The following is a 15,534-nucleotide window of genomic DNA, read 5'->3' as shown; positions in this document are numbered from 1 at the left end:
AGATCTCACTCTCTATAACTCCCTAACAGGACATTGTAGTAAGGCAGGGGTCAGTCTCTTCTCCCATGTAGGAAATGATAGGATAAGAGGAAATGGCCTCGAGTTGTACCAGGTGAGGCTTAGGTTGGACACAAGGAACACTTCCTTCACAGGAAGGGTTGTAAAGCCCTGAAACAGGCTGCCCAGGGCAGTGGTGGTGTACCCATCCCTGGAAGGATTTAAAAGACAAACAGATTGGCATTTAGAGAGATGGTTTAGGGGTGGGCATACTGGGTTAGCAGTTGGACTTGAAGGTCTCTTTGAACCAGAACAATTCTATGATTAAGTATCTGGAATGCCCATACACCAATCTACACAGCATGGGGAGTAAACAGGAAGACTTAGAGATCCGGGTGCAGTCACAGGGCCACTCTCTCATTGCAGTGATGGAGACAGGATGGGATGGTCCACATGACCGGAATGCTGTCATGGACAGACACATACTTTTGAGGAAATACAGGCCAGCAAGGCAAGGTGGTGGAGTTGCTCTTCATGTGTGAGAGCAACTGGAACTCATCAAGCTTTGCCTAGGGGGAAATGAAAAATGTGTTTAAAGCTTATGTGTAAGAAATAAGGTGTAGGCCAACACGGGCAACACTGCTGTGGGTGTTTTACTACAGGCAGCCTGTAAAACGACAGGAAGATGAAGTCAGTGAGGCCTTCTACAGACAGCTGAAAGTAGCCTGACAATCACGGGCCCTGGTTCTCACAAAGGGCTTCAACCACCCTGATATTTGCTGTAAAGACAGCACAGCAAGGCATACACAGTCCAGCAGGCTCCTGCAGAGGTGATACCTTTCTGACACACATGACAGAGAAGCCAATAAGGAGTGGTGTGCTGCTAGACCTTGTACTAACAAAGGACGTCTCCTTAGGGTTTTGCAGGTTGGGGGCAGCTTTACCTGCAGTGACCACAAAATAGTGGAATGGAGGATCCTGCATGGAAGCAGTAGGGCAACATGTAGGATTAAAACCCTGGACTTCAAGAGAGCTAACTTTGGCCTCTTCAGAAAACTGCTTGGAGAAATGCCATGGGTTAGGGCTCTAGAAGGAAACCCAAGTGAGAGAGCCCAAGCCCAAGCAAGCTGGTTAATATTCAAGCACCACTTCACCCAAGCTCAAGATCAGTAAGATATCAAGCAAAGGAGGCAGGAGAACTCCATGGATGAGCAAGAAGCTCCCGGAAAAAACTCAAATGGAAGTTTATAGAATGTGGAAAGAGCCACATGGGAGGAATATAATTGCCAGAGTATGCAGGGATACAACAAGGAAGGGTAAGGCCTACTTGGAATTAAATCTGGCAAGGGATGTCAAAGACAACAAGAAGGGCTTCAGGTACATCAGTAGTAAAAGGAAGACTAGGGAAAACACAGGCACACTGCTGAAAGAGATAAGTGCCCTGGTGACAGAGGGCACAGCAGAGGCTGAGTTACTGAATGCCTTCATTGCTTCAGTCTTTACTGCTAAGGCCAGCCCTCAGGAATCCCTGACCCTGGAGGTACAAAACTCTGCAGGACGAACAACTCTCCCTTCTGATCTGATCAATAGCTAACGGGCAGGGATCAAGAGGATAGGGCCAGACTCTTGCCAGTGGTGCCCAGTGATAGGACAAATGGCCACAGTCACAAACTAGATGACAGAAAGCTCCATCTGAACATGAGGAAAAAAATTCTTACCCATGAGGGTGTCAGAGCCCTGGACCAGGCTGCTCAGAGAGGTTGTGGAGTCTTTGTCTGGAGAGATTCGAAACCCACCTGGATGCAGTCCTGACCAACATGCTTTAGCCATTGGATTAAACGATCTACAGAAGTCCCTTCCAACACCTACCATGCTGTGATTCTGTGAGTCATTCTGATTTCTGAATTATCACCTGAATGTTTTAATTTTTAAAATACAAGGTATCTTTAAATCCAGGGCTTTTCTATAATTAAGAATTTGAAGTCTTTCAGAAGTTGATGAATCTCCATGTTGAGTGTCAATGAAAAAGCATTTTATTTAACTCACCTCAAAACCGAAAGGGGAAATAAAAAAAACAAATGCTTTTCTACTTCAAGATACAACCTAATCAGTTTCAACATAATTCTGGTTTTTTATTTGGTTTGGTTGGTTTTTGTGTCTTTTTTTCCTGTCACTGACACTTTTGTGACCTCCCTGTGTGTTTCTGGTACAAAATAAAAGTATTTTTTATCAATAATGTATATACCTATATGAAAAAGAGGCAAAAAATAAAATGAGTCAGTTTTGAACATACCACTTAGCTCCTGTCGATTTGCTCGGGTACTGTCAAGCTGGGACCAAAGCTCCCTGATTTCTTCTTGTGAACGAGTCTTGAGCTCTTCATGCGTGACCTGAAGTTCCTCCAGCTATGGACAACATTTAAAAGTTGGGGTGTTTTTTTGTTTTTTAAGACTAGTTTTGTTCTAACTTCCTATTTTATGATCAGACAGTTCTGTCAGACGTAAGTGGAAACAGCAATAACCAGATTCTCAGCCCCCATGCCAGGGTATCAGAGATACTGAGTAGCACTTCAAAAGGCACCAAATGGCACAAAGGCAACTGCATTCAAGATTTTGAACCACAATAAAAAAAATCCCAGAGTATTTGCCTGCTTCATGAGATGCATTTTAATTTTTCAATACAATTCCTAAACACAAAAAAAAAAAATAACTAAAATGACATGATCAAGATTTTGTTATGTAGAATCACCTAGTTGAGTAAAGAAATCTTATTTACCTGCTTCTGAAGATTCTGTTCTTTTTCTTGGCTTTTCATCTTCATATCTTCAAGGTGTCGATTATATTCAGTCTCCAGTTCTTCTTGTAATTTTGTAATGGCTAACTGGTGTTGCTTCTCCAGTTCCACACATTTTACTAGAATTAAAAATGAGTTCAGTTACACCATCATCCTGGTTACCTGCACAACTTTTCTGCAACTGTCCTGGTTCAGCTAGGATAGGGTTAACTTCCACCAGCAGTTGGGAGGGTGCCACAGCCAGCATAGACAACTAAATGTCATGCCTGCTACATAAGGGCCAGGACAGGTTTGTTTAATTACTGTTATTATTATAACTGTTATTTATTGCTCCTTTTGTATTGGTGTATTAAATTCTCCTTATCTCAACCCATGTGATTTTGCAGTTTTCTCCCTTTTCTAATTCCTGTTCAAGTGGGCATGGGGTGCTCAGCTCCTGGCTGGATCTAAACCTCGACAGGAACTAAAATAGAAATAGGGGTCTCTAGACCAGGATGCTAGGTACTACTTGAATAGTAAAGTATTTGAAAGTCAAACATATCTACACAGTGCTTCCTCATTCTCTGCATCCCAACCCGTTAGGCAACAGACAATGATGCCAGAAGGATGAGCATCTGCGCCCTGCATACGTGAACAAGAACTAGAAGCACACTCACTTGGAGCAGGGAATCAAGCACTTCTTCATGGCCAAGAAACACAGAGTTTTTCCTATGACCACACTCAGCAGCAGGCAACATAAGAGATGGAAAGAACAGGAAGGACTAGGAAAGCTCATGCCAAGTATGCTCCACCTCAGTGCTGAGCACTCTCTGAACTTGCTACTGCCTTGTTTGGTCAAGAGACCTTGACCTGCCCAGAAAGAATCTGCAATCAAGTGACCGCCCCAGTGAGCTGCAAGAGATGCACGTTATCATCTCAGAACAGGTTTTAATGATACTGGTTCAGGGAAACCCAGTGAAGTCAGTGCATTCTGGAAAGAACAAGCTATTGCTACAAACACATCCTCACAGCAGCCACAGGCAAGCCAAACACCGTGAAAGCATCTGGCCCTTCACTGGTCAAAAAGGCTACTCTTCACTTCTCAAACCTGTCTTGCTGTCCACCAGCCAGCATCATCCAGTACCCGTAACACCACATTTCCATTTATTTGGAAAGATTATTATCCCCCATGTCTCTCAACTGCAGAGAGATTCAGACATTAGGCAACCTGATTATTTCTCTTCATGGCACACCACAACTCATGGCTCCTTCTCATGTTATCATTGACTGCAAATCTGATGCTATTGTGCCAGTCAACCACTATCTTGACAAAATGTGCCAAACTTCTAAGACTAACACGTAAACTTTTCATAGTTCTATCTCCTATTTGTATCTCAGCAAAAGACACTGATGTGCCTGGCTAGGTACTCCTTCAGATTTCATTTTTCAAGTTAATGAAACTCCAATTACATCAGTCTAAAAAAAGTCACTTCCAGAACAGTATTTTTTAAACTGACTGTTTTGTTACAAGTTTAGATTGTGAATAAAGTGTATTTCTTTGTTAGAAGAAAGCTTCTATTGATATTATTCAGAATTTTGAGTGGTTCAGTAACTATCCAAGCCAGTTTTCAGCTGGAAGCAAAACAGCACCTCCCTTTAATACACCTGAAGGAAAACACAGTCCACCTCATGTTCTGTGGAAGTCAAAACACAACACAGCTAACTAGGCTTTAAGCAGTTTTTCATTTACAACCTGTTTGCTGCACAGTCTCGTGCCATCAATGCAGTTTTTCAGTAAGAGGATATGGATAAATCCGCTATTAGCTTTCTATACAGATTCTAAAATCACTTAGCTTTGTCATTGTTCAATAAAGACAACTGCTTCCCAGATTACAGCACTTACTTTTAGACTGTTCATTCTCATGAGAAAGCAGCCCCAGCTCTGCTTTGACTTTTTCCAACTCCTTTTCCAGAGTTTTCTGCAGTTCCGTCATTTCAGTCTCATGTTTCTCAGACAGTTCTTCACACATATTTTTTAGACGCATGTCAGATTCCAATTCCCAGTCTTTTTTGAGACTCTAAAGAGAGCAAGACATGCATTATTAAAGCAAACACACTTAGTGAAATAGTGGTTTTATTTTTTCCTCCCCCATTTGTTTGTCCTCTACAATAGATGTGTAGCATACATGCGACTTCTACTGGCTCAAAGTTTACTTTTTCCATGTATGAAGAACAGAATTTGTACCTCTAGTGCCTGGATACGTGCCTCTTCCATTTCCAATTCTATTTTCTTTCTCTGATCAACTGTGAAATAAAATACTTATTAATAAAATGACATAAAATGCTATGATTAAGTGATAAGTGGAAACATGGATGAGAGAATAGCATTTTCAGAAGCAGACTCAGGGCTTAAGTAGGTAGGCATGCAGTAGTGTAATGCACTGGGTTCTGTCTAAACCTGCTGTTATGCTATACTCCAGAAATTCACTTTCATTTTAGAAAACAAGCATCTAGCAGTTACAAAAATAAACACAACCAACTAAACCTCCAAACAAAAAACCCACCACATCATTAATACAAATTCATGTGCCTATCAATGTCATTTTAAATTTTAGCATTTCACTGCACATCACTGTTCAGCGTTAAAATCATCTCTGTCTTCAGAGATACAGCAGAAGAGCCAGAGACACAACAAAACAGCAGCAGACAGCAGCAAGTAGGAAACTCTCAAATTTCTAAGAACATCTAGGAAGCAGACTGCAAGATAGATCATAGAGTCAAAAAATGGTTTGGTTTGGGAGGGACCTATAAAGGCCATGTAGTCCAAAACCCCTGCACAGAGCAGGGACAGCTTCAGCTTGAGCAGGCTACTCAGAGCCCTGTCCAAGCTGACCTGGAATGGTTCCAGGAATAAGGCACCAATCACCTCTCTGGGCAACCTGGGCCAGGGTCTCACAACACTCAGTTTAAAAACATCTTCCTTAGATCTAATCTAAATCTCCCCCCTTTCAGTTTAAAACCTTCACTCCTTATTCTGTCACCACAGGCCATGCTAAAAAGTCTGTCCCCATCTTTCTGACAGGCTCTTATAAGTACTGAAAGGCTGCAAGAAGGTGTCCCTGAAGCCTTCCCTTCTCCAGGCTGCCCAAGCCCAGCTCTCTCCTGCTGGGCTCCCAGCAGAGGGGTTCCCCCTCGGGTCATTGCTGGGGCTCCTCTGGCCCCGCTCCAGCAGGTCCCTGTCTCTGCTGTGCTGAGGACTCCAGAGCTGCCCCAGCCCTGCAGGGGGGTCTCCCCACAGCGGGGCAGAGGGGCAGAATCACCCATCCAATCCAATTTAGAGAGAAGAATGTTGTGGGGGGGGACTATGGTGTTTCCCTATTGGGTCCTATTACCTCAGGAGTCCCTGGATCATCTCCATAAGACTTCTAGTGCACTGCAGTGTCCCCAGCATGCCTCACAGCAACAGCTGAAGGCCCTTGCTAGCACCTTTTCCCTCTAACCTATGATGCCATTATCTGCCCAGTTATCACAGACAACAATTGTTTCTTCCTTCCCAGCTCCTTCCCAGATTCATTCCAACTTCTTGTTCAGCATCTTTCTTGATGTAAAGGCCTGTAAAGGCCTATCAAACCCTGTAAAGGCCTATCAGTCCCCCACCCCTCACAGCTTCAAAGTACCATTGCCTTAGCTTGCAACCTTAAGTCAAGTCTTTCACTTTCCAAGTACTCATTTCCCATTAAGATAGTGCCATCTACCCAACTAATGGTCCAGTAGAGGAAAAAATATTAACTAAGTCACAAGACAGTGTCCCAGCACTTGTGTGAGGGAATCATCACCTCCCCTGAAGAGAAATGTCTGTCCTCTAGTGACCCAGGTAATAGTACCCACAACTCCCCACCAGGTCCCCTGCATCATCCAGATCCTCCTTCTCAACCTCTACATTCAAGCACTCTTCAGTGCTTACATTCACATCCAGTTACATTGCCAAAAGGCACATAAACAGCATTGATCTTAGGAACTGCATCTAGACCTCCCTCTGCTCCCAAATCCCATCATATCACCAATTCACTATGTTACTGATGGTAACAAACAGTTTTCTACTCTTAAATCAAAAAGACACAGCCCTAAAACATTCTATCCTCTTAGGAAAGGACAAATAAAAATTGTTCCTAAACTATTTCAGTGAATTGTTACAGGTCTCATGTTTCTCCAGAAATTCTTCAAGCTCTGCCACAGTATAGTGCTATTTTACAGAGGTAGCAGCAAAACACCCATAACAGGTGAAGAAAAATTCAAGTTAGGTTTGGACAACTTAATTTCATATCTAAATCATGCACTCTTGCACATGCCAGTCTAGCCACTGTCCCTGTTTCAGGCAACAACAGCTGTCACTCAAAAGCCCACCCTGCCACCAAGACAGAAACCTGTGGAGGAAGAAAAATACTGATGGGGTCTTCAATTTCACTATCCCCAAATTTTAATACCTAGTTCTTGCTGATACTTTGACTTCAGGTCTTCTTTTTCCCTCAGAGACTGTTCTTTAACCTTCTCCCACTCCATCTGATGGCGGCTCTGCAGAATCGCTACCTCCTGAGCACGTTTATCATTGAGCATCTCCCGTAGTTCCACAAGGGCAGTTTCCTTCTCTTTTCTCAAGTTAGACTGCATGAGCTCACGCTGAGAGATGTGCATGTTATTTAAGCTTAGGCGTAAGGCTTCCAATTCAAGGCTGTGCAGTGCCTGTAATGGAGAAGAAAAAAGAGTTGTTTCTTCCCCTTTAGTGAAACATGTTCAATTTTGGCATGACCAGTTTCCATTTCAACCGCTTTCAACTGTTGATCACATCTAAGTTTTGCCTTTCTGTACTTGGAGGGCATTCACAGCAGGGACAGAACCCTGAAAATAAGCTGACTTGTTACAGAGATTTGAATAACATATTCAGTGCAAAGTAAAAGGCTTATTACCTGCCTCAACTTCATCTCCCACCAAATAGCTTGTATCTGTCCACTTCCCCACAATGCCATCAAAGCAGAACAAAGGCTCACCCCAACCCTTCACTGTCCATTAAAACAATTCCTCATGTTTGCTATTGGCTAGAATTTGCAAGATTCTGAAGTGGGAATGGAAGAGCGGAAAGAAAATTCACCACACTTCATTTAAAAGAAAAAGTGAGGAATATTCAACAGTTAGAAATGGCAGCTGTAATAGACCAATTAAACTTTTCAGTTCTTAAATAACTAAACAGTACACCAACATCTTGTAATTAGACATATCCCTAGACAAATTATTGCCATTTCCATTTTGCATTTAGTGGAAGCATTTGAAAACTCAGTAAATATTTCCAGGAAGAAGTCAGGTTTACATACCAAGTTTAGCATGAAAGCATTCTTAATTATAGTAGTAGGATAAATAAAGGGTTTAACTCAATTTAAGCATCCATTTTTCATCAGAATTAACATTAAAATCTAACTGCAGTAAGGATCCTGGAGAACCAGTGTAGAAAATACCTACTACCACCCACCAAGAGAACACTCCTAATTCTTCAGCTGGAGCACTACATAAAAAAAGCACACATGGCATGCACAAAAATCAAGGAGCCTTCTCTTTGCAACAGCCAGGTAACCACTACAGTAACTACTGTGTACTTATTTTACTTGTGATTGGAGCTGGGCTTGCTCAGACTCTGCTTTGTGTGTGGCTGCCATTTGCTGCCGGAGTTCATCCAACAAGCGCTCCTGTTCTTTATTTAGTTCAGCACGGAGCTTCTCCATTTCCTCTTCATGTTTAGTAACCAGTTCAGAGATTTCTCTGTCATGCTCTCGTTCATGTATCTGCAGAGAATGTTCAGATAAAGACCTTTCTTCAAAATATGGTTAGTTAGCCCCTAATAAATTGAGCCAGAATTCTCCCCTCCTCCTGACTCCAAATTAAAGACACTCCAGAAAAAACAATTAGACTTTTTGCATCTCTAAAACTTTTATACCACTTAAATGACAAACAAGAAAATTTTCCTGAAATAAACCAAACTACAGTATTTACCTTTTTTATTAAAGCAATCTGTTCCTTTTTTTCTTCTTCCAACTTCTGCTGTTTTTCCACTTTATCTTTTATTTCAGCATCTAATTCTTCTATCTGAAAACAGGCATACAAACGTTTACAATGATTACCTCAAGCGTTCTGAAATCCCAAGACTCCTGTTACCAGGGTTTCTTACCTCTTTCTTGTGTTTCAGACTCACTTGAGCTAATTCAGCAAGGCGCTGAGCCTCCATTTTATCCATCTCCTCCTTGTAATATTTCACCAGCTCGGATTGTGCCTCCTGTGCAGACTGGAAGCGAGTCTCAAGCTCCAAATAAGCTTTCTTCAGACAGGTGATTTCTTCAGTTAACTGGCTTTTTTTCTGACTGTATTCAACGTTTCTTGCCTTTATTTCAGCATTAAGTTTATGAATTTCTAAGTTGCTGAAGTTTAACCTGTCTTCATAACCCAGTCTCTCACACTCCTGCATTTCTTTGAGATTTTTCACTTCAGTGTGAAGTTCATGTATGTTTTTTTCAAGATCCTCAATGATGCAAGCACTATCTGCTTCTGCTTTTTCTGCCTTTACAAGATCCTCCTCCACATTGGATAGTCTTTCTTCTAAGGCTGTTTTCTCCATCAATAAGAGTGCTAAATCTTGTTCTTTGTTACTGATTTCAGCTTTGAGCAACTCCTGTTCTTTTACCAGTGCCTCTTCAGATACAGTTTTCTGACCAAGCAGTTCTGCTATCCTCTGGTTTTCAGCCTTCTGAGCATCAAGCTGGCTTTGTATTTGATCCCTTTGACTTTGCAGAGCAGCTAACTGACATCTAAAACCAGACTGTACTTCACTTGCTGCAGAATCAGAACCTGTTTTCTGCTCTTGAGCGTCCTTCACTAATTGCTCCCGAGTTTGCAGCTGCACCATCAACATTTCTCTCTCTTTTACCAGGTCTTTTACCATTTCTTGCCAGGTCACCAGGGATTTTGACACTTGTGTTAAAGGCTCTACAGCACAGTCAGCTTGGCCTCCACCCTTACCCTGCTGCCTTACTAGAAACATTATTTCGTTCTCAAGCTCTTTCTCCTCCTGTGTTTTTTGAAGAAGTTCTTTTTCACAAGAGATTCGTGCTTCACGTTCCTCATGCAGTTTCTCACGCACACAAGAGAGCTCAGCCATCACTTTTTCCCATTTGTCAACAGCTTCTTGAGTCTCCTTGTAAGCTTTCTTCAAGGCCAACTCCTTCTCACGGAGCTGGTCAGCTAGCTTCACACATCTCTCTATTAAACAAGCTGTTTCATCATCCTTTACATCACTGTGGTCACTTATTTTGTTTTGCTGCAGGGAATTATCTCCTAAAAATGAAATAAAGCCCTCTGCTCCCACCTCAGCCTCTTCAAAAGTCTCTGGAGCCAAACTGCTAGGACAAGTTTCCTTATCAAGGCCAAAGTTTAATGGAGATGGTATAAAATCTCTGCTGGGTTCTAGCAGCACACTACTATTTAAGCTACTGCATCTGCCTCCTTCAATGACATAACCTTCAGAAGTGCTGGACACATATGACTCTTCTGGTATCTCTGTGGAGATGAGATATTTAGCCAATATGCCTTCAGCACCACTAAGAAGCTCTAGTTCTGACAAGTGTTCTTCATACAGCTTATCTCCTTCACTACTTTTCTCCCTGTGATTATTCTCTGTAATATTTGAATTCTTAGTTTCCTCTAATTGATCACTTGAGGAGTCTACTCCCAAGTCATGCTGGAACTCTAGTTCTTTGTGAACTAGCTCATCTTTACCTTTCAACTGATGCGGAATACACCACATCTCCTCAAACTCTGCACTCTGCAACTGTGACACCTCCGGTAAAATCTGTTTTTCACATAATTTCATTAGCTTTTTATTGGAGACAATCCCTTCATCAGGCTTTTGCCTCACAAGTATACTTTTTTCAGCCTCATTAAGTTGCTTTTCATTTAATTCTTGGATGAAAATATTCAGTTTCTGAATCTCTTCACTCAAGAGCTGATTTTCTTCTTTGTATCGCTGGGCTTCCTTGACCTGCTCTTCTGCATCTGAAAGTTGAGACTTAAGGCTATCAATTAAGTCCTTGTATTTAGTCTCAATTTCAGATTTTTCTCTCTGGAAGTCTTCCTGTTGGTTTTCAAGTTTCCTTCTCAAATTGTCTTTATTAATTTCAGACTCATGAAGAACATTATTTAAGTCAATTATTATACCATTCAAATTCTGAATGTGTTCTTCAGAATTCAGAGCACAGAGTTCTTTTTTTAACTGTTCAAATTCACTCTTATATTTTAAAGTAATTTGTTCTTCATATACCTGCTCGGCTTCTGCAATCTCTCTTCTGTGGCACTTCTCCAGCTTAGCCCTCAAGTTTTCCAACTGTCTGCAAATATCCTTTTCATAACCAATTTTCAGTTCTTCAATACGTTGCTGTTCTTTCATTTTGCACAGAGCTATTTCATTTTTTAATTCTGTTATTTCTGAGTCCCGTAGAGCAAGGGTACGTTGTAGAATATGCAAGCTAAGTCTTTCTGATGTCAATACATTTTGAAGACTTTTAATATGTTGTTCGTTTCCTCCTATGCTTTTGTGTAGCTGTTGCACTGTATCTTTCGTATCCTCTTCCATTTGGGCAAGCAGGTTTTCTTTATCATCAGTATTCTTCAAAATAAAATATTAAATATTAAATATGCCATTGAAACATGACATATTTTAATTTCCCTAAGTCTCAGGCTCTTAATGTAACTTCACAAATAATATTTACTGCTAAATGCAGAGCGTATCACTGGCCTAGGCTACAGGATTTTTAAGCATATCTTTGATAGTGTAAAGTGCTACTGACAGACTCTTCAAATGTGGTAAGAAATATCAAATTGTCCAGGCAGTAACAAATAGTGTGTCACTGACTCCAGAGAGAAAGAAAATAGTGGCTGTCTCAAAGTTCAGGTATTTGAAATAAAAAGAAAGGGAGAAAAAAAAAAAAGTATAAAAGAAAGGGAGGAAAGAAGTATCTATTATGTGTTTTTAACTTTAACTGCATTTCTTTATTCATAGTTTCTGGAATGATTACATCAAGATATTCCCTCACAAGCTTTTCATTTTGTTTTGTATCTGAAACCAGCATGGTTAGAGATCCAGTTAACTTCTGCTCTCATCTAGGTGTTTCAAGTTCAGACACAACTGTACTGTTACATGCTTATACAGTACATCCAGCAACGTTCATCCCACTACAAGCCTCTGTCACTTATGTTCTCATACACCTCAATTCAAACACCAGATGGACCTGCTTCCAATGGAAACTTGTTACACAACAGTTTAGTAGCAGATTTAAAACCAATCCTTCTACAACAGGAGTAATTTCAATGAGCAATAAAATTTCGAAGAGTCAGAACTGAATCCATATTTCATTAAAAAAAAATATTAAATTGTGAGCAGCTATTTTGCCTTAGCTGAATATCATTAGCTTCAGGAGAATAATTTTTAATTCCATTCTGAAGTGTAGTTTCACTTCTGAAGCATCAATGTTACCTCATGCACAAATTAAGCATTCGCTACAAATTCTTCCTCCAGAAAATACTACCTTGGCTTGCACAATCACTACAAAAACCTAACTACCTAGAACTCATCACTATAAAGGCTCCTTAAACAGTTTTTACCTTTTGAGAAGACTCAAGCTGTTCTTCCCAATCACATGCTTTCTGACGCAGCATCACCAAATGTGCATTTTGCTTTCTGAGATGGTTTTGAAACAAGGACATCTGCTGCTGGGCTTCTAGGACTTCATTTTTTCCAGGGCTTTTCCTCCTCAGAATCTCATTAACCTAAACACATAAAGGTACTCACAGTCAGAAGAAAGTTTATATCGGAATAATTCATACACAACTCTCACTGTGTACATAAAATGTACTGTATTCATTTACTACAGATTTACCTTATGTTTTTAATTCTCAGTGAGCACAGATCTCCCTAAAAAGCCAAACACTACTTACCAGAGTTTAGACACTACTACTTACTATAAAGATATAAATGTTAGATATTTCATCCCTTCGAAGGTTTCAAAACAAAGCAGGGCTTCCAACAGACGGGACATACTGCTAAGAAAACAATGAAAAAAACAAATCTTCTCTGCAAAGGATTTACTGCTCAATACTAAAGGTGTTTTTAATCTCGCCTCCTCCCCCCACACAATAAGAAAACATTTACTCCTGTGGGGGTAAAATAAAATGTATTTTTTTTTTTAATTTTCCTAAAGACTTTGCTTAAACTAAGATGGTAACATTTATGACAGCATTAATACTTGCATCAGTTACCAGAGTTGACGTGATTCCAGCAAACAACTTGCACCCTATTACTAGCCTTATTTATAATAATCCTGAAGTACTATTTAGAGGCTTTATTCTTGTCTTTCAAGAGCTTGTGGAACAAATGCCAACAATCACCTGTAATTTTCACTATTACCACATATTTTATCAATAACAATCAGAACTGTACATGGAAAGCAGTAAGTTTCATTCTTTTCCAAAATTTAATTTAGTAGAAGATTTATTTTCCAGGGCATGAGCAACTCCTTCAAGACAATCCCTGGACTTCAGTAAATTCCAGGTTTTTGGGTTTGGATTTTTGTTTGTTTGTTTTTAAAACCCCTTCTTATCCAGACATTTAAGACATGTAATCCCTCCCAGCAAAATTCTTATCTTGCATAGCTGAAATGGCAAGTATACACAAATATTACTCCTTGCCATATACAAGGGTCCTGAGACAACAAATATACAGATATTCAGAGGGAATAGCCACTAGAATACTGAGCATCACCAAAAAAAGAGTGAAGTATTTAAAAAACATTGTTTTATATAGGTGAAAGGCTGTAGTATATTTCAGTATCCAGGGATTAGATCCATCATCAACTTGTTGCAGTAAAGCAGGTTCCTGTGTGTCACCGGGGCTGCATCTTCAGAGTATTTTAAATTTCCTCCATTGAGGCAAGTCACATTACCTCAGTGTAGCAAGTACCTGTATAACAGCCGAGCTGTTAGTTGCCCACACACACACACTCAGGACTTTCTTTGTCAATGGCAAGCACAACTGATCCCATGTAAGCCTGTATCATTACAAAAACTCTGCATAGATTCCATATCACCAACAATAATTTAGCCCCTGTTAGGGAATTTTGCTCAACTGATGGACAAAGAGGTGTAATGACCTCACAAACATTACACAAGCAAGTAAACGGGAAACAACGACGTTTCTGGGTCTTCTCCCTAGCAGCTGGAGATAATGCCACCTTGCCCAGAACTCATTTTAGTGCTGCACTGCAGAGTGAACCATGAAGAACTATGTGAAAAGCTCAGTATGGTTTTATGTTCATATTCCAAACTTTTTCTTATTCGCTCTGTAAGGAAACAAAAATTGAAGGAGAGTAATACCTGGTGTAATGGAAGCTGTAACTCATGGCTCTGACCAGCTACACATGAAGCCTCTTCCTGTAGGTCATCCTGATCCTCCTCTGCTTGTTGAAGGCAGCTTGTTAACTTCCTGATGACTTCGTTCTCCTCTTGAACAGCAGTTTCCTACATGGATCACAAGAAGCTCACTTTTAAAATTAAAGCATTCTTAACATATTAGGAACTCAGCAAGATTCCTTAAAACAAAGCTGTTAAGAGTCTATTGTTACACTTAAGATTGAACGAATTTGTGGTAAAGGACCAGGAATGTTTGTGTTCAGGCATCACTGCAGAGGTGATTGATCTCAAAGAGACAACAAAGCTAATCAAAAGTGGTTTTTAAAACAAATTATAAAATACCAGTAATGCAGTAATAAATAAATATTTTTAATTTAAAAAGTTATAGCTCTTACTGATGTGAAAGCAATCAAGTTTTCTACAGGATATAATGAATACTTAGTACCACCTAAATTGTTTCCTACTTTTCAGCCATGTAAGAGAAAGCCAATGAGATTAATTAGTCCTATTTTATGTTAATGACATTAATCTTCTTAATTTATTTCTCAGCAACAAGAAAAGTCCTTGTTTCCCCAGTCCTAGAAGGAGAAAAACAACATGCAAAGGGGGAAGTCACCAGTCTTCAGAAGCAACTGATAATTTGCCTTTACACAGAAATGCTAAAGAGAGTGAATTGAAAATATCTTTTTCTTAGTATTTTGGGAGAGGGGAAGGTATATGTTAGTTTACTAAAGTTTAACTTATTCTGCTTAACCATTTGCCTATACAACGAAACCAAATTCCAAAACCAAAAATTCACAAGTATTCAAAAAGCATGAATAATACCAGGGGGGTGTGGAGGGTTGGGGGGAGAAGAAATCATCAGGAGGTGGTGGTAGCAGTGTCTACCATCCCATGGAAGCCTGGATGCACCCATAAAGTAGTTTTAAGGCATATCCACAGAAACATTGATATGTCAGTCAGTGCTTCCTTTTCAACAGTTTGAACACTACTTTGGGGAGGTGTTTCCTGAAAGGGAATGGTAAAAAAGCAGTCTTTCAGGTCTATGACAATAAAGGGCCAATCGAGAACTATCATCGCAGAAGAGGGAAGTCCAAGTTGCAAGGTACCCATGGGTTCAATGACCACATTTACCACTTGCAAGTCATGCAAGAGTCACCATTTACCACTGTAGGGACTAAATGAACCGAGGTGGTCGGTAGTCCGAGAACCATACAAGATACTGGGTCATCATCAGAACCATCTTCGTAGTGTTTTTCCAGTCAG

The 15,534-nt window shown here is 40.3% G+C and overlaps 1 protein-coding gene across 1 annotated transcript in view; it reads right to left on the bottom strand.

The window, feature by feature from the left end:
- The window catches only part of LOC103778321 (golgin subfamily A member 4-like), a gene marked incomplete at both ends in the record, with an annotated part of 38,241 nt that overhangs the window by 18,451 nt on the left and 4,256 nt on the right, over positions 1–15,534 (bottom strand). The window contains 10 exons of the mRNA XM_008945903.1: positions 2,291–2,402; positions 2,773–2,909; positions 4,673–4,847; positions 5,015–5,073; positions 7,254–7,509; positions 8,424–8,600; positions 8,809–8,901; positions 8,984–11,470; positions 12,466–12,630; positions 14,233–14,376. Coding sequence (XP_008944151.1) covers positions 2,291–2,402; positions 2,773–2,909; positions 4,673–4,847; positions 5,015–5,073; positions 7,254–7,509; positions 8,424–8,600; positions 8,809–8,901; positions 8,984–11,470; positions 12,466–12,630; positions 14,233–14,376 — 3,805 coding nt within the window. The remainder of the gene's footprint in view (positions 1–2,290; positions 2,403–2,772; positions 2,910–4,672; positions 4,848–5,014; positions 5,074–7,253; positions 7,510–8,423; positions 8,601–8,808; positions 8,902–8,983; positions 11,471–12,465; positions 12,631–14,232; positions 14,377–15,534) is intronic.

This window comes from Merops nubicus, unplaced genomic scaffold, assembly GCF_000691845.1.
Source record: "Merops nubicus isolate BGI_N331 unplaced genomic scaffold, ASM69184v1 scaffold4548, whole genome shotgun sequence".
Lineage (NCBI taxonomy): Eukaryota > Metazoa > Chordata > Aves > Coraciiformes > Meropidae > Merops > Merops nubicus.
Note: the sequence above shows the minus strand (reverse complement) of the source record. Positions and strands in the feature narration are given on the sequence as shown.